Source organism: Eublepharis macularius, chromosome 18 (assembly GCF_028583425.1).
Source record: "Eublepharis macularius isolate TG4126 chromosome 18, MPM_Emac_v1.0, whole genome shotgun sequence".
NCBI classification, from domain to species: Eukaryota; Metazoa; Chordata; class Lepidosauria; order Squamata; family Eublepharidae; genus Eublepharis; species Eublepharis macularius.
The window spans coordinates 37,360,821-37,385,932 of NC_072807.1; the positions used below are offsets into that span (position 1 = coordinate 37,360,821).

General features: G+C 43.6%; 2 protein-coding genes across 2 annotated transcripts; both read right to left on the minus strand.

The window, feature by feature from the left end:
- Positions 1–40: 40 nt before the first annotated feature.
- Positions 41–6,465, minus strand: TM2D3 (TM2 domain containing 3). Its single transcript, XM_055003089.1, has 6 exons — positions 6,373–6,465; positions 4,663–4,758; positions 4,187–4,344; positions 3,474–3,633; positions 2,948–3,023; positions 41–2,082 (listed from the first exon to the last, which is right to left on the minus strand). The coding sequence occupies exons 1-6, from the start codon at positions 6,458–6,460 to the stop codon at positions 1,917–1,919; spliced, it is 744 nt and encodes a 247-aa protein (XP_054859064.1). The 5' UTR covers positions 6,461–6,465; the 3' UTR covers positions 41–1,916.
- An 836-nt stretch (positions 6,466–7,301) lies between these two features.
- On the minus strand, positions 7,302–24,578 carry TARS3 (threonyl-tRNA synthetase 3). The gene is made up of 19 exons (XM_055002851.1): positions 24,307–24,578; positions 22,815–22,907; positions 21,532–21,713; positions 21,039–21,162; positions 19,290–19,411; positions 17,776–17,893; positions 16,771–16,835; positions 16,530–16,608; positions 16,232–16,378; positions 15,444–15,542; positions 13,925–14,091; positions 13,139–13,301; positions 12,881–13,018; positions 12,016–12,093; positions 11,820–11,920; positions 11,155–11,259; positions 10,849–10,921; positions 10,093–10,207; positions 7,302–9,195 (listed from the first exon to the last, which is right to left on the minus strand). The coding sequence occupies exons 1-19, from the start codon at positions 24,571–24,573 to the stop codon at positions 9,047–9,049; spliced, it is 2,385 nt and encodes a 794-aa protein (XP_054858826.1). The 5' UTR covers positions 24,574–24,578; the 3' UTR covers positions 7,302–9,046.
- Between the last annotated feature and the right edge of the window lie 534 nt (positions 24,579–25,112).

Sequence of the window (25,112 nt, forward strand, 5' to 3'; positions counted from 1 at the left end):
AAGGGGGGGGATGGGGAAGCATTGAAGGAAACAAACCTCATAAAACAAAATACAGTTTATTAAGAGTCCATCTCATATTTAACTCAGGAAAAAGATTCAACTTTGATGTTTATCCTGCCGTCACAAAATACAGTCAAATGTTTTGTCCATAAAACTGAAAACATCTTGCTATACAACATACATCCACCTTGCTATGTACATGAAACTCTCAGAACACAGACAAATGAAAGATATAGGAGATACAGAATGGAAACTGGAAGCAAAACATACTCGGTGATATTAAGCATCTGGAACCTGGAAAAAATGTATTTCTATCAAGTATTTTTTCCTGTTGCAAAATCTGCAAGCAAGCTTTCACTGTGTCTGACACACTGTTGGAGCTATGCAAAAGAGTGCAGTTATCTGTTTAGTGCAAAATCTCACTGGGCTCTTTCATAAGTGATACTAAGATTTTTTTTTTAATTATGGAACTCCCGAACACGGTTGATTAAATGCAGCAGGTAACTGAGTAACAAACCTTTCAAAAACCTCTTACTATTATTCTTAGCAACAATTGTTTTATTTCAAGTGACAGATTCCTATTAAAGAAATGCCCTCTTGTGAAAAAGACAGGACACATTCTTGATCTTATTGTTTGCTGCAAAGCAGCTAAGCCTAGCTTCTGACAATGACGGATATGCAACAGCGGAATACTACTGGACAGAAAGATCCAGTTCAAATCCTTCCTTGACCATGAAGATCACTTGGTGACTTTGGGCCAGTCGTGGTTTCAAAGCTTAAATGTTTGTTCGTTATTGTACTTTGTTCAGTGCATCTCCTAGCAGTTGATACTTGCACTGTGTAATCTGCCTTGGATCTCATGAGAAAGGCAGGCTACAAATAAATGTATTGTTATTACTGAGAGAATAAAATGGGGGAGGCACTCAGCTGCCCTTCATCACTCCCCTCCAATTCCTGCTGCAGGAACTTGTGTTTGCCTGTTGCATATGAAAATCGTGCACCTAGTTCATTTGCTCAGGAAACATATAGAAAGGTGGCATTTTGCAGTTTACCCCATGACAACGTATGCAATTTTTGACACACAGGCTACGCAAAGGAAGAAAGAAAATATCCGGACTTTTCTCCAGCGTGAAGCTCATCGCTCTGTGTGTTTTATGGCTGATTACATGCTTCCCGGCTCAAGACTGGCGGGAAAGTGTGTAAGGTTGCCGGCTTTAACTATGGAGACACAAACTAAGTAAAATATTCTGCACCGTCGCTTGGCTTTATTTGCACAGGCTCTGTCCTCTAAACCGACGTCACTCATAAAACAGAGAATTTAATCAGATACCTTCGTTTTAAAACGGCACTTGCAACATTTCAACTGGAGGCTCAAGGCTGCATTTCTATCCATTCAAACCCAGTTATTAGTATTTCCAGCAGCTCTGCAATGCTTTTCAACTCACTGAGTTTTTGCACCCTTTTCTGCAATCATGTGACAGAACAATTAACAATTAAAAGGCAAGACATAGCTTACATGTTTAGGAACCCTACTGAAACAGCTGCATGGTACTTGGTCTCTTCGAATAACAAAAAAGAGGATTTTTTAAACATGTGGTTAATAAATTTGCTTGAGGCATCCACTTGCGTTAATTAGTCCATATCTGTTCAAGAAACAGCTTCAATCATGCAACTTAAAACATTTTTCATAGAAAAAAATAAAGTGCATTTGAAAAGTCAGCGGAAACAAACTCTAGGAAAGCACAGTTCAAGGATCCATCCATTTATTTTACCTTAAGTTAAAGGCGTGCTAAGTACAGATACTGTACATTAAATATACGAGCTTGAAGGAACAAGTGCTCCTAAGTCTACATTTTGAGGTCCGATTTGCATACTTCCCAGGGCTGATCCACGTCTGAGGCCTGCTACGGTGACGGTCAGATGTAGAGTGAGCCGTCGGCAGGGCCCACGTAACCGACTCCGATGAGCAACACGTCTATCAGGGTCCAAATCCCCAAGCCGCCAAAGCTGAAGAGTTTGCCCAGGCCCTCCCGCCACTGGCCCAAATAGAAACGATCGGCTCCAAAACCGCCCAGGGTGATGCTGCAAATGCAACACGAGAATGTGTTAGCAGCTGCCACAATCCGCTGGCCCGGATGTCATTTGTGATGCCAACCACAAGGCAATTAAAATACACAAGGTGATCGGTCAACTTTACCTCAGAATTTGTACTACACTGCAGCAAGGGGGAGTGCACACGAGGGGTGTGAGAACTGAAAAAAAAACAACTGGAATTCCCACCTCCTTCTCCTAAACCTCCCTCTTCCAGGATTTTAAAGTTTGAGCAGGTAAATCTCCCCCCCCCACTATTTCCTTTCAACTAACACTAAATTGCTGTCAACATCTGTGCCTTCAGGAGTGTGCTCAATACTCAGGCTGGGTTTCTTAAAACTGTTTTTCTTCTAATATACGAAGCCAGATTTTCTGCTTATCTGATCAGACTCCTGTCTTGCCTGTGGGTGGCCCGTCACACAGCTTTCTTGACCTACATAAGGCCTAGCCAGTTTACTATTAGACAGAGTTAGGGTTTGCAATTTACACCTGCATCTATTCAGAGATTCACCTTTTATCTAAGGTTGCACATTTCCAAATCTGGAAGGAACACCCGGGCTGGATCTTTACCCTTCCTGATCGCTTGAAAATATAGTGCACGGCGGGGGGAACAGGAGCTCCCTTGCGCTGGCTTAGCTGAACAGGCGGCCTTGGAACAGATTACACTTCAGCAGCGGCTAAGGCCAGTGGAAGGCAATTTGGGGGCAGCCATCAACAGAACGATGATCAGTTGAGAGAGATGCCATTTATCAACCCCCCGTTAGCTGACAACTTTATGGATTTTGCACTTTTGTCCTTCGTGTTCCATGTTCACGGATGTTCATGGATGCCCAGAGAACTGAGAAATCCTTCCTACCTTAGGGCCAAAGCAGTTGACCATTTATAACCTCCAGTCCAGTTGCAGTAAAGCATCTTGGGAAAGGTCCGATTACCTTCAAACAAATCAGACAACGGAAACTTAAAGCCAAGCCCACAACGCCAAAGGTCAGGGCAAAAAACTAGAGCCTCAGGCTCAAGCACATTGTGGGTTGTATTTTTATCACACCCATCCTCCAAGGAAGTCAGGACGGTGTTATCTTGCTTTCCATTCCTTTGGTTTATTTTCACAACAACCCTGTAAGGTAGGGCGTGACTAGCTCAAAGTCACCAAGTTGGCATCACAGCTCAGTGGGGTTTTGAAATGGAGACACCCCAGTCTGCTAAGCCAGCTCCATCGCAGTAAGAGCTGGATGCAAAAGCCAGGATAGAGTTCTCCAGTCCTTTTCGGGCTAAGGATTTATTTCGAGCACATACACAACGTATTTATTTATTTAATACATTTTTAACCCCACTTTTTCTCCAAGTCACTTGGAACTGCGTATATAGGTCTCTTTTCGTCTTACCTAGGCAGTGAATATGATCTCGCACTGTACAATTGGCCCGGTACCGTTCCCGTGGACAGGAGACAGTCTTACAGTTTGTAGGATTAGAGCAGGTATAATCCGATGGAGGAAGCTGCCAACAGAACTGACACGTCATGTTTATCGCGAAGGTTTCCGGACCCTGAACAGGAAGCCGAGACGAAACCTCATTGAGCCTTCCAGGGATAATTTGCAGGTTAAATTTACATAAGTATTTAATAGGAGATTTATCTGGTAAAATTGGATATAAAAAGCAAACTGCTTAACTGATAAATAACATTACTCTCTTGATAGAAATCAGGGAAGCAAATAACAGAGTAAAGAATTGTTTGGAAAAGTCTTATGTATTTTGCATGAATCAAGCTCTGTGCAGAGCGCATATCCCACATCCCTTGTCCAATGCACTCACGCTACTTTGCATGGCCAATGAATCCAGATATCTTTAAGACGCTAAAGATCACTGTGTATAAATTGGGAGGGGGGTGTTTCCAAAGTCACTGAGTGAGCTTCGTGCCAGAGTGAGTCTCCCAAATCCCAGACTGCCTTACCCGCTACATGACACCAGCTTTACCTTAGAGGATTTATTTTACAGGACCGATGCAAAGATTACAAAATAATCTGTGTGAAACTCTCTGAACCTGTCAAGTGCTATAGAAACACTAAGAACGGTTACAAGTTAATAACGCTATACTTACAATACAGTGAACTTGAGGTTTGGCTTGACATTCAAAAATGGCTGGTTTTCCATAGATGCAGCTGTTGTTGGTTTTACAGCTCATGCATGCTGGAGGCAAGCGGCTGCATGGCCCATTACTAGGGCACAGGATCACGTAAGGCGGGGTCCCTGTGGCCTCTGAAGAATTAACATCCAGCAAAACAAAGACTTCAGTGCTCTGCACAGCAGGATGGGAAAAGTTGCCTGAAATGCCCGGCAGCTCGCAATAACTGAAGAAGCAACAGTGCGGCCAGGCAAAGTTTTTCCCACCCTGCTCAGAACTGTTCAGTAATTCACTTATTTTTACTTTACATACACCAGCAGCCATGAATCCCAATTATATGCACATTTACTCAGACGTATGTTCCCACAAATGCAAGTTCCTAATTTTCAAGATTTCTTTATAAACACCTCAGTTGCACAACGAGGAAAATGAAAATGGGAGAAAAACTTTACCTGGTATATTTGAAGGAGGAACGTGAGTGCTTCTGGGTATTAATCCGACCTCTGACAGCTGAGCTTGGGGATCAGAGTGCTCTAAGCTCAACGATCCTGGAGAGTGGAAACATGCCCAAAACATCAATTTCATTCAAACAATGGGCGGCTTTTACTGCTCCTTTTCTACTGCTGCTTATTCTTTTTTACTGCTTATTCTTTTTACGGCTTTTCTACAGACGTTTATTCTTTTTTATGGCTTTTCTAATGCTGCTTATTCTTTTTTACAGCTGCTTATCCCAGGTTGGGAGAATGCAAGACAAAAGGTGCATTGTATAATAAGATTATTAATAATAAGTCAGTAAAACAATAGCAAATCAGTAATAATAGTCTTGACAAATTTTCATTGTATGTTATGGTTGAACTACTGTTGATATTAAGGATTTGTTAAATGTTGCTTAATTAGTTATTGGTGGTTTAATGATAAGCAATCACTCTGAAAATTCTTACCCCAATGCTAAAAAAGGCAGACAATTAAATATTTTCAATAAATAAAATTAAAACAAGCATCAGCAGCAACATCCATAAAACAGCAACTTCATCAAGTCAACACTAAGGAACTTGATAAGTCATAAGTCAACACTGGCAATAAGGCCAGCACGAATGGACAATGATAAACTAGCAATAATATTCAATAATGAACCACCAATTGCACTCTTAACAAACCCACAACAAACATGATCTTGACAACTATATTATTATTGTTATTTACTTCATTTATATCTGGCCTTTCTCCCCAACTGGGACTTAAAGGGGCTTACATCAGTCTTCTTCACTTTATCCTCACAACAACCCTGCAAAGTAGGCGAAACTGAGTGTGTGTATTACTAAAGGTCACTGAACAAGTAGGATTGCTAACCTCCAGGTAGTTGCTGGAGATCTCTTGGAATTGTAACTGACCTCCAGGCCAAAGAAATCAGTTCCTCTGGAGAAAACAGTTGCTTTGGAGAGGGGACTCTATGGTATTATACTCTGCTGAGATCCGTCTCATCCTGAACCCTGCCCTCCCTAGGCTCCACCCCCTAAATCTCCAGGAATTTCTCAACCCAGAGCTGGCAACCCTACCCAACAGGCTTCTGTGGCAGGACAGGGATTCAAACTCGGGCCTCCCAAACCTTATTCCAGCAGTCTAACCAGCAACAACCACCACCAACAGCAAATTGACATCCACATTTCTTGAACAGCCCAGGAGGGTTGCCAACTCTGGGTTGGGCAATACCGGGAGATTTGAAGTGGAGCTTGGAGTAGGCAGGGTTTGGAGAGGAACCCCAGCAGGGTATGCCACAGAATCCACCTTCCAAAGTAGCCATTTTCTCCAGGGGAAATTTGTAGTCTAGAGGTCAGTCGTAATTCCGGGAGATCTCCAGGCCCCACCTGGAGGTTGTCAACACTACAGACTTGGGGAATCCTGGGAAATTTGTCAGCCGTTCCTGGGGAGGGGCGTCTGTTTCTCCTAGGCTCTACGGTATATCATAGAGCCCGCCTTTTGAAGGTGCCAATTTATCCAGGGGACTCCGGGAGAACGGCGGTTTTCCCCGCCGGGAGGTTGGCAACGCCACCGAATCGCCTCAATTCTATTATGGGGTTTAAAAAATCGTATTGCCCCGCCTTCCCCCACCCCTCTCAGGCCAACGGATAATTTTCAATAATAGGGGGCCCCTCACGTCTCACCCCGGCCGGAGAGCACGTAGAGCTGCGAGAGGAAGAGCACGACGCTGCACAGCCGCTTCAGCCACCCGACCGCTGCCAGCGCCGCCATCTTGCCCTCATCCGGGTACCCCGCTTCGTCCCGCCCCCGCCCTCCGGCCGGTTCAGCGTCTGCCGAGCATGCGCAGGGTGTGCTCCGCACTGCGCTTGTGCGGCTTCCCCCCCCCCTCCGTCCCCTTTCTGCTCTCTAGCTCCTCCCCTTCCAATGCCTCTTGCAAGCCCGGCATAGCTTGCATAATACAAGGGTTATAGGTTTGGGGGCGATGCAGATTTCCCCCTCCTCTCCCCGTGCAAGTAGATTTTAGTTTCTGCCAGCAGAAGTCTATGAGCCTTTCAAAGTCTGCAAAGACTCCGTGGTGGGGTTTTTTGGTCGTTGCCTAACGTAGAGGTAGAGTGCCCTCAAGTCATAGCTGACTTATGGCGACCCTGGTGGGGTTTTCATGGCAAGAGACTAAGAGAGGTGGTTTGCCATTGCCTGCCTCCGCAACCCTGGTCTTCATTGGAGATCACCCATCCAATTACTAACCAAGGCCCACCCTGCTTAGCTTCTGAGAACTGACCATATCAGGCAGCTCACCTGGGCTACCATAGCTCTGGGATTTGCAGGCGTGGATGCTCCAATGCCCTACTATTGTAATGTCAAATTAATGCAAAGGTGTTGGGAGAGGCGGAAAAAGCCTTTAAGCCCCCCAAGGAAAGCCCATTTATTGTTCCTATTTGCAGCAAGCATTTTATTTATTTATTGAGAGTATCAAATGTATTTCTATGCCAGCTGTGATAGTATATTTTCGATTTGATTCGTTTTATTGTATATGGTCATTGGCCTTCACAATATCAAAACACAAATATCAGAATAATACATTATCAAAATCAAAACGGTCAGGTGATCAAACACTTCAGAACCACATAAAATGCCCTACTAAAAGACTTTAAAAATAATAAAACCTTCTAAAATCAATCACGTCGAGTCAGTGGCTAATTCCTTCGCTCTAATCTTCCTGGCAGCTAAAGCAAAAAGTGCCAGTCTTAATGAAAGAATCCTTGTCTGAGAGCATATCAATCTTACTTTATGCAGATGATATGGTCTTGATACTATATGCAAGAGCACAGAAAGGGTCTGACATGTGAACATTATTTCTGTTGCTGTTATTGTTGTGGCTAATTGTCAATGCATAATTGGTTGTGTAACTTATATTAACATTATTGTGAGTGGTTCCCAAATACTAATTGCCTTGGAGATCTCATGAAGTGGAAAGCAGTCTCAAGTAGTCATAGAATCATAGAGTTGGAAGGGGCCATACAGACCATCTAGTCCAACCCCATAAAAAGTAAACTAAAACCATGAATGCCATCCATTCATTTTAACTAAAGTGAACTTTAAACAGTGTCGCTATCGGACTCTGTAAATGCAGTTTTATTCAACCCCAAAGAGCAAATACAAGTATTATTACACTGCAATTAGATATATAGGCTTCAGAGTTGGAGTGTGTGTGTGTGTTTTGATTGAAGATCCAGTTAACAGTGTTCCAGAGTGGGGACCAAGCAAGGGAATAAATTATCAGATGGCTTTTTAAAAACAAGTGTTACAGGGTCAACCCTCCCAGCATGTCCACCTACATACAAGCCCCACTAAAGTGAGCAAAAAAAGCAGAACCGCTCATAGGGCTCCTGTTCTTTGCAGTGACACAACAGACTTCCTGGAGAATAACCCCGAAATGAGGGTGCGGAATTTGTATTTTTTCCATTCACTGTAAACCTTATTAAAACTTCAGTGTGTGTTCCTACCAAGACACATAAATAGGAAAGGCTGGACTAGATCAAGTTGCAGACGATCCTGTTTGCGTCTGAAGTGGGATGTGTTTATTTTTCTTAACACATATGGAAAATGCAAGCAAGGGGAGCCAAATCTGCCTCCCCACCTCCTCTTTACTGTATTCTGTTCATTTTTCTCCTGCCCCAGCTCTTATATTGGCAGGCAGGCAGGCAGATGTGCTAAAGCCAATGAAGTACAAGGGAACAGTAATGGCTTCCCCCATTTTAGACATGAAGAGGTAGGCACGTGTATGAATCCACATGAATTCTGCCCCAGACCCCAATCATGTAAAAGTCTAGCGATAATACGTATGAACTGGAGGTGGGGGGTCTCCACTGTGATCAAGCGAGATTTCCCACAATATGGCCTAGGCTCCAAGCGCTTTGTATACATGGAGCAAAATGTCACATTTTGAGGATAATTTTGAAACTGTCAGCTGTCAGCGGTGTGGAGGGCTTTCTGTCGCCTAAAAAGAGATGCTTAGTTTTGTACTGCCATGAAGCAATTTCCTGTGGAGCTTTGCAGTTTTTTAATTTATTGACAGATACCTAGTTCACAACTTGACAGATGCAAGTGGTGGGGGTTAACGAATATCCAACACCTTTCCCAGGGATTTACAATATTTCGGCAGCATCAGTTACAGATTTGGTTTTCTGAACATTCTAAGAGCTCGCTAGAGGTACTACAGCATTTGACAATAGTCTCAACCAGAGCATACTTACAGGGAAGTAAGTCTCACTGAATTATGTGGGGCTTACTTCCAAGGAAGCAGGCTCAGCACTCGGCCAATTATTCCATTCCAGTGTTTTCCCAATTTGGCCAGGATTAGAATTCTTCTTCTGCACGAAGGGTCTGTGATGCTTTTAACTTCATTAGTTTTTCAATGGCAGAAGGGACTGAAACTTCTCCATGAACTTTGTTGTCTCTTGTCCGGACATTCACGGCATGGTTTGCTTTTTCCTTTTCTCCAACCACTGCCAAAAAACAAACAGGCAGAACACCATAACTTGGCACGATGCATTCTAAGGTTGCAAACTTACTTAGGAGCAAGTCCCACTGTATTCAGTACATCTACTAGGATCATAACTTAGGAAAATACATGTTTATAACATATCTGTATCGTACACATTCACATGAACCTCCATTTTCATGTCCCTCTTACAAACTCTATTTGGTGTAGTGGTTAAGAGCATGAGACTCTGATTTGGAGAACCGGGTTTGATTCCCCCCTCTTCCACTTGTAGCCAGTTGGGTGACCTTGGGTCAGTCACAGCTTCTAGGAGCTCTCTCAGCCCTAACCACCTCGCAGGGTGATTGTTGTTGTGGGGATAATGATAACATATTGTCGAAGGCTTTCACGGCCGGAGAACGATGGCTGTTGTGGGTTTTCCGGGCTGTATTGCCGTGGTCTTGGCATTGTAGTTCCTGACGTTTCGCCAGCAGCTGTGGCTGGCATCTTCAGAGGTGTAGCACCAAAAGACAGAGATCTCTCAGTGTCACAGTGTGGAAAAGATGTAGGTCATTTGTGACACTGAGAGATCTCTGTCTTTTGGTGCTACACCTCTGAAGATGCCAGCCACAGCTGCTGGCGAAACGTCAGGAACTACAATGCCAAGACCACGGCAATACAGCCCGGAAAACCCACAACAGCCAATGATAACATACTTTGTAAACTGTTCTGAGTGGGTGTTAAGTCATCCTGAAGGGCAGTATATAAATCGGTTGTTGTTATTATACAGTATAACACCAAACTTGCATTGGGACAGTCATAGAACAAATAGTACAATAATTAATTACTAATAGCCTTCGCTGTTTTTGTTTGGTAAAGAAAGGCAAACCATCAAGAGGACAAAATAAGTCATTATACCTACCAAAAATAAAATTGTATTGAGCCAGTTGGGCATTTCTTATTTTCTTGTTTAAAGTACAGCTCTGATCTAGATCGACATCAGCCATGAAGCCAGCATCAAAAAAGTCATTGCAGACCTAAAATTTAAAAAGAAAGAAAATGGGACAGGGTGGTGCCTTCGTTTGATCCACAGCATCATATATACTACAAAAACCACAACTTGGAAAGCAGCAGGAGCTCAGGGAATCCCCTTTAGTCTGTCATGAAACCACTCCAAGTTGCAAGGAACCATGGAATGCAGTCTGAAAAACATGTTCAATTCGAAAGTGTTGCTGCCCAGGAATATATTTGGAGGGGGGATCCTGAAAGGCAGTTGATTCCTAAGTCACAAAGGGCTTTATCAGTCATAACCAAACCTTGAATCGGACCTGGAACCAAGCAGGCCTCCAATGCAATTTACTCTGGTGAAATATATTGAATTGCAGATATTAAGTGAGCCGCGGATATTAAGAGCTCCAGATACTAAGTGAGCCACAGCACTTGTACTAGTGTAAGTTTCCAGACTGTCTTCAAGGGCAGTCCCAAGTGGAGTGTGTTATAGCAGTCCAACTACCAAGCTGGATCAGAGAGGCCACACTGGCCAAGTCGAGATGGGGACCAATTTCTTCACCACATGCCAAGATTGGAATGCACTTTTAGTCGCTATGACCTCTTTCTCCATCAGAATGTGACATGATTTTTACCTACTCTTCCTTCCCGTAGAATGTTTTTGCTTTACCTGCTGAGCATATTCTTCACAAGTCGGTCCAACAGGAACTACCATGGCCTGCCGAGGAGACAGCCAGAAAGGCCTGTCCAGAACAGAAACACAACAAATAGACAACATTGCAGACCTTTTCCTCAAACAACAGGCCAACAAAAACATACTTGACTAAACCGTTCTGGCCCAATCAGCCCAAAGTACTTTGATAGAAACAAGACAATGGTGCTGGATGGTTTTCAGAACACTGTCCAAGCAGCCAGTCAGTGGACCCGCCCTGGGCAGACTCTTTCCAAACAGTCCCCCATTTACTATTCGACTCACCACTTCCCACCATAATTTTCCGCTAAAATAGCTATCATCCGCTCCACGGAACCCAATATAGCTCTATGGACGATCACCGGCCGTTTCTTGTCATCACTATCTTTACTGCAAAAGAGAGAACCACAATTTACAGGGGTCACGTGGCTACGATCTTTGATTTAAACACGAGCTGTTCTTTCATCTAAGAACATTGTGAGCAGAAGCCAGGACTCGCGACACTGACAGAATTTTTAGGAGACTAATTCTCACAGCGGAGACAACTGCTGCTTCAGCCGGTTTCATTTAGCTCACAGAACAAGACAACAAACATTTCATCCCCAGGCTCTTTTCCATCTGACTTCCAGCTGGCTTTTCTCTAACCATCCCTTTTGCCAATGGGAATTGCCTGAGCTAAAATCTTCCTCTGCTCCCATTGCTCTGAGTGTAGGGCTTGCCTAGGGATCCTTAAGGAGTTTGTGACAGAAACAAGACTCAAATCAGGGACTTCAGTCATGGTCGCTCTCCAAAGTCCTAAGCTAAGCACACGACCAAGGAAACAGCCCCTCTTCCCCATAATTCCTCCAGGTTCATGTGTGGCCTCCTTCATTTCTTTTGTACTCTTCCCTGTTGGTTTTTATATTTTAAAAAGTTAGCGCAAATCACAAGTGCCCACTTTGCAAACTTACCCAACATAGGAAAGATTGAATCTGATGGGTAGCTGGAAGTCGAGTTGTATAGTTGCACACTGATGGTATCGACCTATAGCATCTCTGATTGTAATATCGATCTGTAAATGACAACGTGACACAGTAAATGAACTTTTTTAAAAAAAGCAATGTATCTATAATGCTTTTTAAAGAGAAGCAGAAAAAGATTCCTAACCTTGGGACCGTAAAACGCTCCATCTCCTGGATTGAGCTTCCACGGCTCCCCAAAGTCATCCAGGCTGTTTTGGAGTTGCTATGGGTTAGTTGTAAGAATAAAATTTAAACACATACTTATAAAGTAACAGCCACAGTTAAGTTGTAAAACATGCACAACTGACTAGAGAAGGAGACTTCATTCATTTGATTAAATTTACACCCCTGATTTTCTTTCCCAAACGAAAAAAATCTCTTTTCTGTTCTTTAATTCAGCGCCATTCCTAAAAGTTTTTAATTTTCAACAGGCATGCTTTAGAATGCATACACTAGAACTTGTTTGTCAATCAACTAGTCCAAATATCCCACGTGTTTTTCACTTACTGAAAAACCCAATCCAGAACTCTGTCAAGCAAACTATCTAGCTCTACAAGTACCAAAGTTACTGAATGAGTTTAGCATCAAGGCTGTTCCACCGTCTCCCCTTTAAGATGGCAAAGTCGTCCACATTTAGTATCATGTCTCATCTTGCAACACATTCACCTTCTGCTGGATCCAGTTCATTCATCATCAACGGATGTTCATCTTATTTATTTATTTATTTTATTTATGTTATTTATATTCCGCCTTTCTCACTGAGACTCAAGGCGGATTACATAGTGTGAGATTAGTACAATTAGTGGCAAGGACAAGGGCAGGCGTTTCCATACAGTGTCAAGAACATTTCCACAAACCATGTCATGGGGTAAAAGAATATAAGTTTACAAAGATATAGTATTAGCAAGGGTCCAGTATGGGGTCACAGAATCTCCATCCCAAGCCACAAACCTCTTCTGAACAACCTTTTCCCCCCTAGGACGGAAGTATTAAATCTCTTGCTATGTTACCTTCTCTGCCTGGTCCCAGATTTCCTTTTCTCCAAGAAAATTTTCAGGTCTTGTAGAAAGATGTAGTTGAAAGGTAAAACCAAAGACAGCGTAAACTGACTGCAGGAAGTTCAAGCAACCTTTAATTTCTTCTTCGATCTGCAGTTTAAAGAACGAAGGTGTTGATGCAAGATATTCCTATTATCCCCCCCCCCCCCACCCCAGCTTTAGTAAGTCACGCATCCGTCCTCCAAAGCAATCTCAGCATAACCTTTTTACCTGCTCCATGGTGCAAAAGATATGGGCATCGTCTTGTTGGAAGCGCCTAACGCGAGTCAAACCACTCAAGGTCCCCGAAAGCTCATTTCGGTGGAGAACTCCAAAATCTGCAAACCTCAAAGGCATTTCCCTCCAGGAGCGGGGGCGGTGAGCAAACATCAAGCTAGGAGAGGAGCAAAGAGTTTATGAAGTCAACTAACATGCCTGTCAGGTGTCTCAAAAGTAAAAACAGCCAAAAAGCTACCCAAGGCTCGGACAAAAGCAAAGCTGGGGCCTGCTGGGTATAATGGTAAAAGAATTAGTATGCCGCCTTTCTGTCCAACCAGGGCCACCGAGGTGACTACTGGTTTGAAAGAACTGCAGAGAAAATTTTAAAAGTCTTCACCCACTGAGGGGAGACAGTGACCGAAGGGGACAGACACATATTGCTAGGGAGGGAGTTCCACAGTTTTGGTACCATGGCCAAAAAAGGCCCTCTGTTGGGATGCCACCTACCCAATTGCAGAAAGCTGGGGCACCTGAAGCAGGGCACCAGTAGATGACCTTAGCAGTGGGGTAGGTTCTGATGGGTGGGGAGGTCGGCCAAGAGGACATTCAACCCTCAACCTCCCACTCCTGGCACTGCAGAGACGGAGTTGGCAGAAGGAGGGAGACTTGGTTATCAGCCCCGTCCTGGAGGGGACGGATTGTCAGACTTGGACATCCCTCACAGCTGGTTGAATCCAGGTCAAAGAACAGTTATAGACTGAATGTGTTACATGAATAATTCGGAATTAAAACACAAACCAATGTCCGGGGCAGTTCATGGGCTTGAGAGCAAACGTTTCCTTCTCCGACTCAAACGAGAACATGTTTTCACTGTAGTGTTGCCAGTGGCCGGATATTTCCCAAAGTTTACTATTGTAGATATTAGGAGAAAGCACTTCGGTGAAGTCACGCCGGTGATATTCCTCCTGTACAAGTAAATCAGACCCTGAGTTTGTGATACAAGGAGCGCTTTTGTACTTAACAATTCCTCTCTACATGCTCAAATACACTTCCTACGGTAACAGAAGAGCACCTGAAAGAGGTCTCAGACTGGCCTGGAACATCTCCGTTTAGCTTATACAAGGCAGGGGCATAACAGCCATGTTTCTGGACGGGCAGTGCCCCTACAGTGCCATGCTAAGCAGAGCTACACCATTCTAAGCCCGGCGACTCCAATGGAGTTAGTATTTTTGCTGCTCGTCTAGCACAGTTACTGCAGATCGACAGCAAATTGCAAGGCCACATTTGAACATAGGAAACCGCCTTGGATCACTGGTTGAGCTAGTTTAAGTATTGTATTGTCGAAGGCTTTCACGGCCGGAGAACGATGGTTGTTGTGGGTTTTCCGGGCTGTACTGCCGTGGTCTTGGCATTGTAGTTGCTGACGTTTCGCCAGCAGCTGTGGCTGGCATCTTCAGAGGTGTAGCCCCAAAAGACAGAGATCTCTCAGTGTCATCCTCTTACAGGATGACTCAGCCCAAACCCACCTTCCTGAGTAGATATAAATTACCTGCCAACATCTTCTCCACACTGTGACACAGAGAGATCTCTGTCTTTTGGTGCTACACCTCTGAAGATGCCAGTCACAGCTGCTGGCGAAATGTCAGGAACTACAATGCCAAGACCACGGCAATACAGCCCGGTTCATCCACAACAACCATAGTTAAGTATCGCTTACTCTGACTGGCAGCAGCTGTCCCTGGCAGAAAAATGCCTTTCCCAACACTTGATACTGGAAAGCCCTTCAGTAGGTATTGTCAGGGACCAGACCGGGAACTTTTCACATGGAAGCATGTGCCCTAGGGCTGCCTTCTGAGTTAGACCACCCTGGGAAGAGCATTCCAGAGATGTAGCGCCAACGCAGAAGAGGCCCCGTCTCTAGTCATCAACTTTTTTGGTGGGGGTGCTATACAGTGAGGAGCCTCTGATAGAGAGTAACACATGAAGCTTCCTAATACCGAATCAAACTATCAGTTCTGCCTGCTCTGGCTAGCAATGGCCTTCACTAGTGCAGGTCTGACAAAGGTCTTTTCCCAGTACCAAATTTCATGAAATCTTTTAGCTGGAGATGAGTGAACATTCTGAATTACAGCATATGCTTAACCCCTGCACCCACGGCCTCCCCACAGAAAAGATATTCAAGAACCACATAGACAGGTCGTTAGCGGTTAGATCACTCACCTCGTTGAAATGCACGATCCTTTATTGCCTATCATCAAAAAGCAATTTGCATATAAATGTCATTTTAAAAAACCGGACGTGTCATGTTAACACTCACTTTAATGAAATCCACGAGTCGGTTGTAAATAAAGGCACCTCTGGGAAGGAAGAAGCAGCTTCCAGGGCTCAGATCATGAAAGAAGAAGAGTTCTTGTTCCTGGATCAAAAGAAACCGGGAATTAAGAAAAGGAAACAATTCATCAGCGATCCTTGTTTTGCAGGGTAAAGTAACACATGCATTGAAGTCACTCGTTTGCAGCTAGTTTTTCTATAGGGAAATCTAGCTGGGATGGAGTCAGACGGCTACGTGTTGCCTCACTGCCAATTTTCCCATGATGCTCTATGAAACACCAGGTGAGCTCAGAGGCAACTGTGCAGACCGCCGACACAGCAGAGTGATTAATAATAACAACAACAACATTCAATTTATATACCGCCCTTCAGGACAACTTAATGCCCATTCAGAGCGGTTTGCGAAGTATGTTATTATTATCCCCACAACAATCACCCTGTGAGGTGGGTGGGGCTGAGAGAACTCTGAGAGAGCTGTGACTGACCCAAGGCCACCCAGCTGGCTACAAGTGGAGGAGTGGGGAATCAAACCTGGTTCTCCAAATTAGAGTCCCACGCTCTTAACCACTACACCAAACTGGCTTTCATTAAGGTCATGACCTGGAAGCCTCCAGTTCAAATCTCACTTTGGCCTCAGCCCTACATCTGTAATACAAAGGAGAAAATATTTGCCTCTGCCACGAACTCACAAAACGGCCCAGGCATGCCTCTCTTTTACTCAGAAACCCAGCAACCATTCTGATTCCTACACTGACGAATGCACACAATGCCTACCTTGCCAATTTTCCTGTGGTCTCTGTTCTTGGCTTCCTCCTGGAACTTCTCCCACTCTTTCATCATTTTGTTGTCTGGGAACGATATGCCATAGATTCTCTGCAGCGTTTCCATGCTGGCCTTTCCCTCCCAATACGTGGAAGAATTCTAATGTTGGAAACATTTTCAACTTCAAAAGTATTCAAAGAACAGCCCGCAGAACTGAAATCCCAACATTGGCCATTTTAACAGCTTTAAAACTTAATCAAGAGATGACCCCCCCACCCTTGAAACTCCTAATCTTTAAAAAGTCCCTTACCTTTATGATCTTCAAGGACTTAATTTTGCCAGTGTGCCTCACATGGGGGCCTCTGCACAAATCGATCAACGGTCCACACCTATCAGAAGATGATGAAGTGTATAAAGAGATCAATATGGCAGCCAGCAAACACTGAGTATCATTCTTCATCAAAACTGAAAGCTATTCATGCCTTCTTCTTCCCGATTACCAATGTTATTTCAAACGCATGGCAAAAATAAGTAGGCATTCATTCATTTACCTGTACACTGTTGTCGTTGGCGTGTCAACTTTCTCATTCAAGATCCGACATTTAAACTGGTTATACTATATAAGATAGAGGGGGGGAAATGACGTTGGATGGGGAGAGGATATGAAGAATTAGAATTTTCTCAATTAACCTCATTATGTGATTCTTTCAAGACAGGATGGGGGGGGTATCACATCAACAGAGCTGTTTTCAGCAATTCATTCAAGAAGCAGTCTAGAAAGTTCATTCCTAACAGAAGAAGAGCAAACTGTAAATCAGGGGGTGGAGCCACCCACCATGTGACCATTTAAAAAACTCCCCTTGTTCCAGCTGACCCAAAGTGATGTCATTGTGCGGTCCTGAGTTCCACCACTGAGTTCCACCACCTCTTTTCCCAGAAAAAAGCCCTGCTTAAGTCCATCTCCAGGGAAGAAATGGACAATGGGCCAAGGGAACAACATGGCTACTACCAAATTCTGGTTCAAGATAGCCAGTTCCAAGAATAAAAGCCACGTAGTACCTTTTAATTGAGGCAAAACTGACACAAAAATAAACCATTCGGGGTGTTCTTTCAACTCTCGTTAGTGGATTTTTCCCATATTCCAGGTGGCCACTGGGAAAAGATGGTCCCTGCTCTTCAGAAAGCTAACGAAGAGTGGTATGAACATGTTGCTAATGAGTGGGGTTAGGGTGCAACAAGGATGTAAGATTTATGATGTGCTGTGAGAGGGGAGGAAAGAGACAGCCGAAAATGGAACTCTGCCTTCTCCATCCTCCTTCTGCGGTTGCTGACCAACCAGGAAGTGTGATTTTCAGAACAGGCACGATTGCCTGCCTGCTGTCAGAACACTCACCCCAGACTGTAGAACAACAAAGCACTTAGCCTTAAAAAGTTAAGAAATCTGCACGCACAGTGTCAAGAAAGAAAAGACAAAGCAACGATAGGCTTCCGTTTTCAAAGCTCACTGCCGCTTTTGCACTGGACGATTTCTGGCGCTAGCAAAACCAAGGAATTACCTTAAACATGTCTAGCAGGACTTCTTTGCGGATTTCTAGTCTTTCAAAAGGCTGCTTCTCCTTTATGATGTTTTTACAGAGGTTCTCCAGTGTTGGGAACTCAGTACTTGATACTCCTCTAGACAAAGCAAAGAGCCAAAAATCGTAAATCAAGTTACATAAAACCGGTGGTCGCACTTGTTCTAGACAGAACTGCTTTTGGCTCCTGATGTTGGGTTCCACGCGTGAATGCTTCCACACTCCTCAGCATATAGAAAATGTTAAGGAGCCCAAGAGCTTCTCTGTAATATAGCAGATTCTATGTCCAGCTTTTCATGGGGGGGGGGGGAATAACATGCAACATCCCACCTCTAACTTTACATGATCATGTCCAGAATTCTGTCATTTGCATTTCTAGCAGCCAACTAATGTTGTCCAAATACAAAACAGCTGCCTCCACCATCCCCCTTGGTTCTGCAAGCAGGCGACATGCTCAGATTTATTCTTTGCTTAAAACCAAAACAAAATCAGCTACTGAGTTCTGCCATCTTCGAGATATGAAATTCTGCAAGCAAAGACTCTTTAGTCACCAAAAGTTGTGATATGTCTTTGAATATCCTCAGGAAGAGATGTACCGAAAAGTCATTTGCAGAGTAAACATTTTACTACAATGTTCTATGAACTATCATGAAAAAGCTCAACACTCTAACAAAGAACCCTGTGGCTCCTTAAAGACTAATGGACCCATCATGGCTTAAGCTTTCCTGGGCATGAATGCATACAAGTAAGAAGGCTTTGGATGAGAACAGTTTCTCACAATGAATTCATTTGTCTTTAAGGTGCGACAAATGTTACTGTGACTGCAGACCTAACTCAGCAGCCCCTGAGTTCAGAAAAGCATAAATAGCAAAATCTTCAATTGCTTACTTTTGGAAAAAACAAATACCCCCACCAATCTCTCACTGGCTATCCAAAGTATGGGATCAGCTTATCATAGACAAAATAACAGACAATTTAACCAACACAACACACAAATCCAACTTTTATGAAAAATGGTGGCATTTCTTAGACTACATTGATAGGACAGAAGCAATTCCTCCAAACCATTTATATCAGAAAATACTAGATAGTTATGAGCTAAGTTGCTTCAAGAAAATTTTGCATAATATCTTTAACTGTAAGAACTGCAAATCATAGCATTCTGTCAGCAATTTTATTTATGAAGAGTATCTTATTGTTACTTCCATATATTACTTTTTGTATTTACTGTTTAAGTTGTATGGTTGAAGTTGTTTATTGTTTTGTTGATAAATAAAATTTATTATTAAAAAAAGAGAGGTATCAAAGACCACAATTTTAAACTTTAAAAGTCACATTAAGAACATTCTACTCAAGTGAAGATACATTTAGTAAACAATACAAATTACATCTAAAAGAAAAAAAAAAGCATAAATGTTAAAAACTCAATTCAATGTAAAGCATTTCAAGCAGCTTTGCCAATTCTAAAAAGTTCTCACTCGCCAGCAAAACCATACCTGTTTTCCATGTACATGTCATAATAAAACCCATTCTCAATGGGAGGTCCATAGCACAAGCATCCTCCGTAAAAATTTTCCATGGCTTCTCCAAGAATATGAGCGCTAGAATGCCAATAAACCTATATTTCAAAAAGAGATTGTTTAACAGTATAACTCACACATGAATAGTAATTTTTTATCTCAATATATGAACATGAGCAAATGTTTTGCTTCCTCTGATACAACTTCCCGTAGGTATGTGCCATATATGAAATATGTGTCAGGTTCAGACTGCTTTCATGTATGCCTTTGCTTTACTGACTCCATTTTAATCCTTTCAGTGTGTCAGTGCTCTCTCTTCCAGGTGCCAGGGTTCCCAGGAAGCTATCTCGCAGAAACGGATTGTTTTGGCTACCGACGTTCCACCAAGAACCGGCCTTGGGAGCTTCTCGCTCTTCCGTCTTCAAAGGGGTTGTTTTGAGAACTGCGGGGGGAGGATGGGCCTGCTGCGATCTGTTACTCTGTACCTCGTGCTTTGCCTGTCATTGGTAACAATGCACATGTACCATCCTGGACCTTGTGTTCAGGCTAGTGGACTATAATGAACTAATTCTTCAGTAAAAGCCTTTTGGAAACAATGGACTGTTGTCTGATTGCAGAAGGTAGTCTGGAGTAAGAACGTTATCTAGCCACAAGTCTGACAATATGGTTCTGGTCACTTATACAAGATCATCTTGGAGCTTAGACCAGGTTTTATTTCAAAGATGTGTCTGCTGCCTCTCCAGAGCCCTGCTTGAGGCAGCTGGTAACTAAAACAATAAAACCACCAACCAAAACCATAAAAACAAGTCAATAACAACAAGCCAGATCATTAAAGCACATAAAACAAACATGTTAAAATGATACAGAAAAAATAGTCTTCAGTCTAGAGGCAGACCATAAAACAGCTTTTAAAAAGAGATCAATCCCATTTGTTAAAAGCTTGGGTAAAGAGGAAATGTTTGGCCTGCTGCCTAATGGAAAACGAGGCAGGCACCAAGCAAGCCTCAAGGGAGAGGGCATTCCAGGCACCACCACCAAAAGAGCCCTGTCTCTGGTTGCCACCTAATTTATATCTACAGGTCACAGCACAGAGCTTGAGAGGGGGACTGTAACTGGTGGAGGAGGTGGTCCTTCAAATACCCCAGCCCCGAGCTGTTAAGGGGTTTGTAAGAAGGAACCAGCATTCTGAATTGTGCCTGGAAACAGGCAGGTAGTCAATATTGAATTCCAGACGTAGCTCGATAGCTCTTTAGCTGCCCTCCACCATATTTAACGCTCACTTTTCACCATCCACCTCATGTCACACTATTGCTCTGCTTTTCTATCTCACTCTAATGCTGAATTCTTCAAACTCTGAATCCCCTACAGTGGCAATGGAGGCCACCAAGAGTTCCCCACACACACACACACACATTCCGCCAGCAGCCACAGACAATCTAAGAATTCTGTATACAAAACACTATGATTGCTCGTAATTAGATTACGCTGAGAGGTTCCTGTCCAAATCCAGCCACAAGCCACTGCATGCAATGCTCAGCAGCCATGGACAAAGGCAAACATTTCCATCCATGTCAAAAGGCACATCTGGCCAGGTCGCTCAGGCCACATGAGAGCCGTGACACCGTGTTTACATTGACTGCACATGCAGCCCACCACGCAGGTCTCCCTCCTGAATCCAGGCAACTGTTTTCAGTTTGGGAGAATAGGGAAAAACAGTTTACATACAGCTTGAGCTTCTTCGCTGTCAAACGTGAGTAGCTCCAAAGTTGCGTCTCCCTCCAGCGGACGATCTAAATCCCACAGTTCACCATTCACTTTGGCAATGACTGCATTATCAGCCAGTCCTCGGCTACAGAATGCAAAAATTCACACTTCAGCTACAATGTACACAAATCAGGTTTTTTTTTCAAAAATGTCACTTTGCCCTTCCCTTTATACTTTTAAATCTACTCATAGGGAAGGGGACTAAGAAGAAGGCGGGACAGGAGAATTCTAAATTTGTTTTAATTCATAGACAACATAAATAAGATTTCTGTAACTGAACGTATTCTTTCATTGAGCTAAACTGACATCAGCAATCTAGGACAGCCACCAAACAAAGGTTGAATGAGCCAAAATGTTTCTCCTTCCCACTCCTGGAGGCAAGCACGCTTTACACACAAATGCGTGTAACACCAGCAGTTGCTTTCCCTGAAAAAATCCTTTGCACTGAAGTTACCTGAGTGCTTGTGCTATCTGATGAGGTGTCGTTCGCCAGGACTCCCCTTCCACCTTCTTCCCGTCTGCAAGAGTGATTTCGATAGTTCTGCCCTGATTAGCTGCCCTGGAAACAAGGTGGGCATCGTGTTCTTTTTTCAGCACTTCGTACAACTTCAGTCTGTCTCCGATGTAGCTTGGCTCCTGACAAAGTAAATGGCAGTTTTTGAAAAGCAAAGTCCAATAGAAGGATTACTGCTCTGCTTCACATTTTTAGCAGCACAAAACTCTGCAGCGTTGCCGCAGTCTAACCTAGAAGACTGGCATAACTCAGTTTAGGACTGAGTAGCCATTTTTCACAGTTGCAATACAACAAATGGTTAAGATCCCATTAACTTATGTTTAGATATTTGGAAACCTTTTATAGAATCCTAGGTATAGATTTGCTAAGAGTGTTTTTGTAAACAGCATTGAGTTTTTTGTCTGTTTTTTAATTTTTATTTTCTTCATTTTGCGCTAATAATTTTTTTAAAAAGATTCCATGACAATCGGAAGAACCTTAGTGTCTAAGAATGTTTACAATGATCTGACCGCAATTCATTAGAATACTATTTTTTAGTACCACAATGCTAATGTCGTTCATTAAAAAAAACCAAGCTCAAATGTTTAGGCCCTGAAATGGTACCATTTCATCAATGAATATCTGAAGTATTAAAAGACCATTCTAAGTAGCAAGTTTGTACACATCGGCCACTCTGGGCAACCAGATAATGCAGCTTTTATAAACTGCGTCTTTTTTCCACCTTCGAAGCCACAAATATCTAAGACAGTTAGGGAGAGATTATCAATAAGATTTTGTGCAGACTTATTAACTTTTGTACACTTGTTTGTTTGCTAGGCTGTTTTATAGAGCAGCTTTTCATGGGTAAGCTTAACACCGTGATCCTAAGCCGTTGAAGTCAATAGGCTTAAAAGGGTGTAACTCTGCAAAGGACTGGACTGTAATACTCAAGTGGAGGAGTTCTATATGTTTTAATTATTACAGAAATATATTATAGATTTCTATATAAAAATCTTACTGGTTTGTTAGTTACCTATGTAATGCTTATTTTTATGGGATGTTTTTCCTTGAATTTATCTTACCTGGATCTGTCAGCAGGTGCTAAATGGAAATTTGGAATACTATAACAAGCCTCACTCACATTTTCCTACCACCTGCATAACTCTCTCCTGTTCCCCCAGAGTTGCAAGGTTTGCCTCGATTAAGAAACGTCAGCATTCCGGCCGTGCTAAAAGTTCACACACCTCACTCCTAAATCCATTTGCAACTTGGTTTTCTTTCTTCTTCTCCTTTTTATGTTTAGCTTGGACAACAATGCTGTTTGCACTGGAAGGCTCCTGAACAGAGATAAGGAAGAACTAAGTTAGAAAGTTGTTTCAGGTAGGTAACTATGTTGGTCTGGAGTAGAACCAGCAGGATTTGAGACCAGTGGCACCTTAAGAGACCAACAAAATTTTCATCGTATAAACTTTCGAGAAGAAGTCTGAAGAAGGGAGCTTCTTTGACTCTCGACTCTCAAAAAACCAGAAAGATGGAAGAAAACTTACTTAACTCATTTAAGCTTACCACAAATGCTTAAGTGGCAAATAAAGAATGTTTAGAATTATCCACACAACCTCTCTTCTCTGCAGCCCCCATCCCACATGGCTTTGTCTAGGTGGATCCCATATAGTCATTAAGATAACTAAAAGGGGCGCCTCCTTCCTCTGTTGGTAGCAGAAAAACAGGTAGGACCTAAATTGCATTTCTACTCTTAGAAAAGAGCAAGAGTCCAGTAGCACCTATAAGCCTAACAAAATTTGTGGTAGGGTATAAGCTTTCGAGAGTCACAGCTTGCTTCTTCAAATACAGCTAGAACATGAATCCATCTGTATCTGAAGAAGTGAGCTGTGACTCACAAAAGCTCATACCCTACTGCAAATTTTGTTAGTCTTATAGGTGCTACTGGACACTTGAACTTTTCTACTGCTACAGACATGGCTACTCATCTTGATCCACTCTATTATTCTATACAGTGTGCCCCAAGCCTACCTGTGGTTACTTAGAAATCTCACTTTCTTTAATGGGGGTTTTGCAGCACCCTAAAGTCCCTTTTTGTCCTCTCTTCCAGGATAAATTTCCAAGGATTACATTAGAATAAAAAATGCTTTGGGTACCACAAAACGCTTGCATTTTTGCCACTGCAGCCAATGGGGAAAGCCCTCTGCATTTATTCCATGAGATTTTATTCTAAATCACCGGGCACAGCAATTGAAGCCTTCAGTGGCTTTGGAGAATCGTACATTATTTTTTTTAAAAAGGGATGTATAAATAAATATTAGAGAGGAAGGGAATTTTATAAATATTTTTATTTATTGTTATTTTATTTCATGTCATTTTGAGTCCGCCTTTCTCCCTGAGACTCAAGGCGGATTACACAGTGTGAGTTTAGTGCAGTCACTTTCAAGGACATTTCCATAAACAATGCCATAGGGTAAATAGATATAAGTTTACAAAGACACAGCGTTAGCCAGAATGCCTTCTTAATCAGGGATTGATGCCTTCTACTCCACCCTCCCACCCAGCCACTTTCTCCAGGGAAGAGGGCTGTCCCTTGCGGCCTGGAGACCACGGGCGGTTCCGGGAGATCTCCCGGTCGCGCCGGGAGATGTTGGCACCGCCGGATTCCTCCCCAGCACAGGCGCCCCGGGGCCGCGGCTCGGTCCCGCCCGCTTCCCGCGGAGCCGCCGCGGTTACCTCTCCTCCTTCTCCTCCCTTCTCCTCCGGCGGCTGCCCGGGCCGGCCGAGCTCGGCCTGGAGGCTGCGGCGGAGGTGGAGGAGGCGGTAGCGGAGCTTCTCGTTCTCGGCCCGCAGGGCCTGCAGCGCCGGGCTGGCCTCGCCCAGCAGTCCCAGCCCGCCGGGCCAGCGCTCGGGCTCCTTCAGCCGCCCGATCTCGGCCGCCAGGCAGCGGATCTCCCGCTCCTGCCGGGCCAGGCGTGAGGCGATGCCGTCGGTCGCCGCCATGGCCGGGAGAGCAGCAGCAGCAGCAGCAGCAGCAGGCCCGCCTCCGCCGCCGCCGCCGCCTCCTTCCCCGGCCCGCCCCGCTCCTCTCCCTGGAAGGGCGGGCAAAAGAAGGGAAAGCTTTTCTAGATCTCCTCGTTCAGCGTTCACAAAGGACGCTGAGACGCGTGTACATCCCACACGACCTCATCTATCCGCTCCTGAGGAAACTCTCAGCAGAGGCTTTTATCGGCCCCCTCTGGTCTTTCTACAGCTTCACACAATTTCAGTGACATCCTGCCCTACATAATTTTGCTACATAAATAAAATAAAATAATTAATACATAGAATTTATCCATTCATTTACTTCCTTACCTCGTTTATAGGTAGTCCCCCTTTCTCACTGAGACTCAAGGTGGATTGCACTGCATGAGTCAGTACAGTCCATTTCAAAGACATTTCAATGAACAATGTAATAGGATCCATCCATCGGACTATTGCCTTAAGCAGAAATTAAAATGGAAAGAACCTTATTTAATGTTTGTTTCCCATTCATTTTTGTT

Excerpts from the sequence above, each read along its gene's own strand:
- TM2D3 (XM_055003089.1), bottom strand. The coding sequence starts at position 6,460 with ATGGCGGCGCTGGCAGCGGTCGGGTGGCTGAAGCGGCTGTGCAGCGTC. Across the intron at positions 4,345-4,662 it reads TCCTCCTTCAAATATACCAG|AGGCCACAGGGACCCCGCCT; the intron begins GTAAAGTTTTTC and ends TTAATTCTTCAG. Across the intron at positions 3,024-3,473 it reads AGATCATATTCACTGCCTAG|GTAATCGGACCTTTCCCAAG; the intron begins GTAAGACGAAAA and ends ATTTGTTTGAAG.
- TARS3 (XM_055002851.1), bottom strand. The coding sequence starts at position 24,573 with ATGGCGGCGACCGACGGCATCGCCTCACGCCTGGCCCGGCAGGAGCGG. Across the intron at positions 13,302-13,924 it reads ATGAACTGCCCCGGACATTG|CTTGATGTTTGCTCACCGCC; the intron begins GTTTGTGTTTTA and ends CTCCTCTCCTAG. Across the intron at positions 9,196-10,092 it reads TCAATACAATTTTATTTTTG|TGGTTGGAGAAAAGGAAAAA; the intron begins GTAGGTATAATG and ends GTTTTTTGGCAG.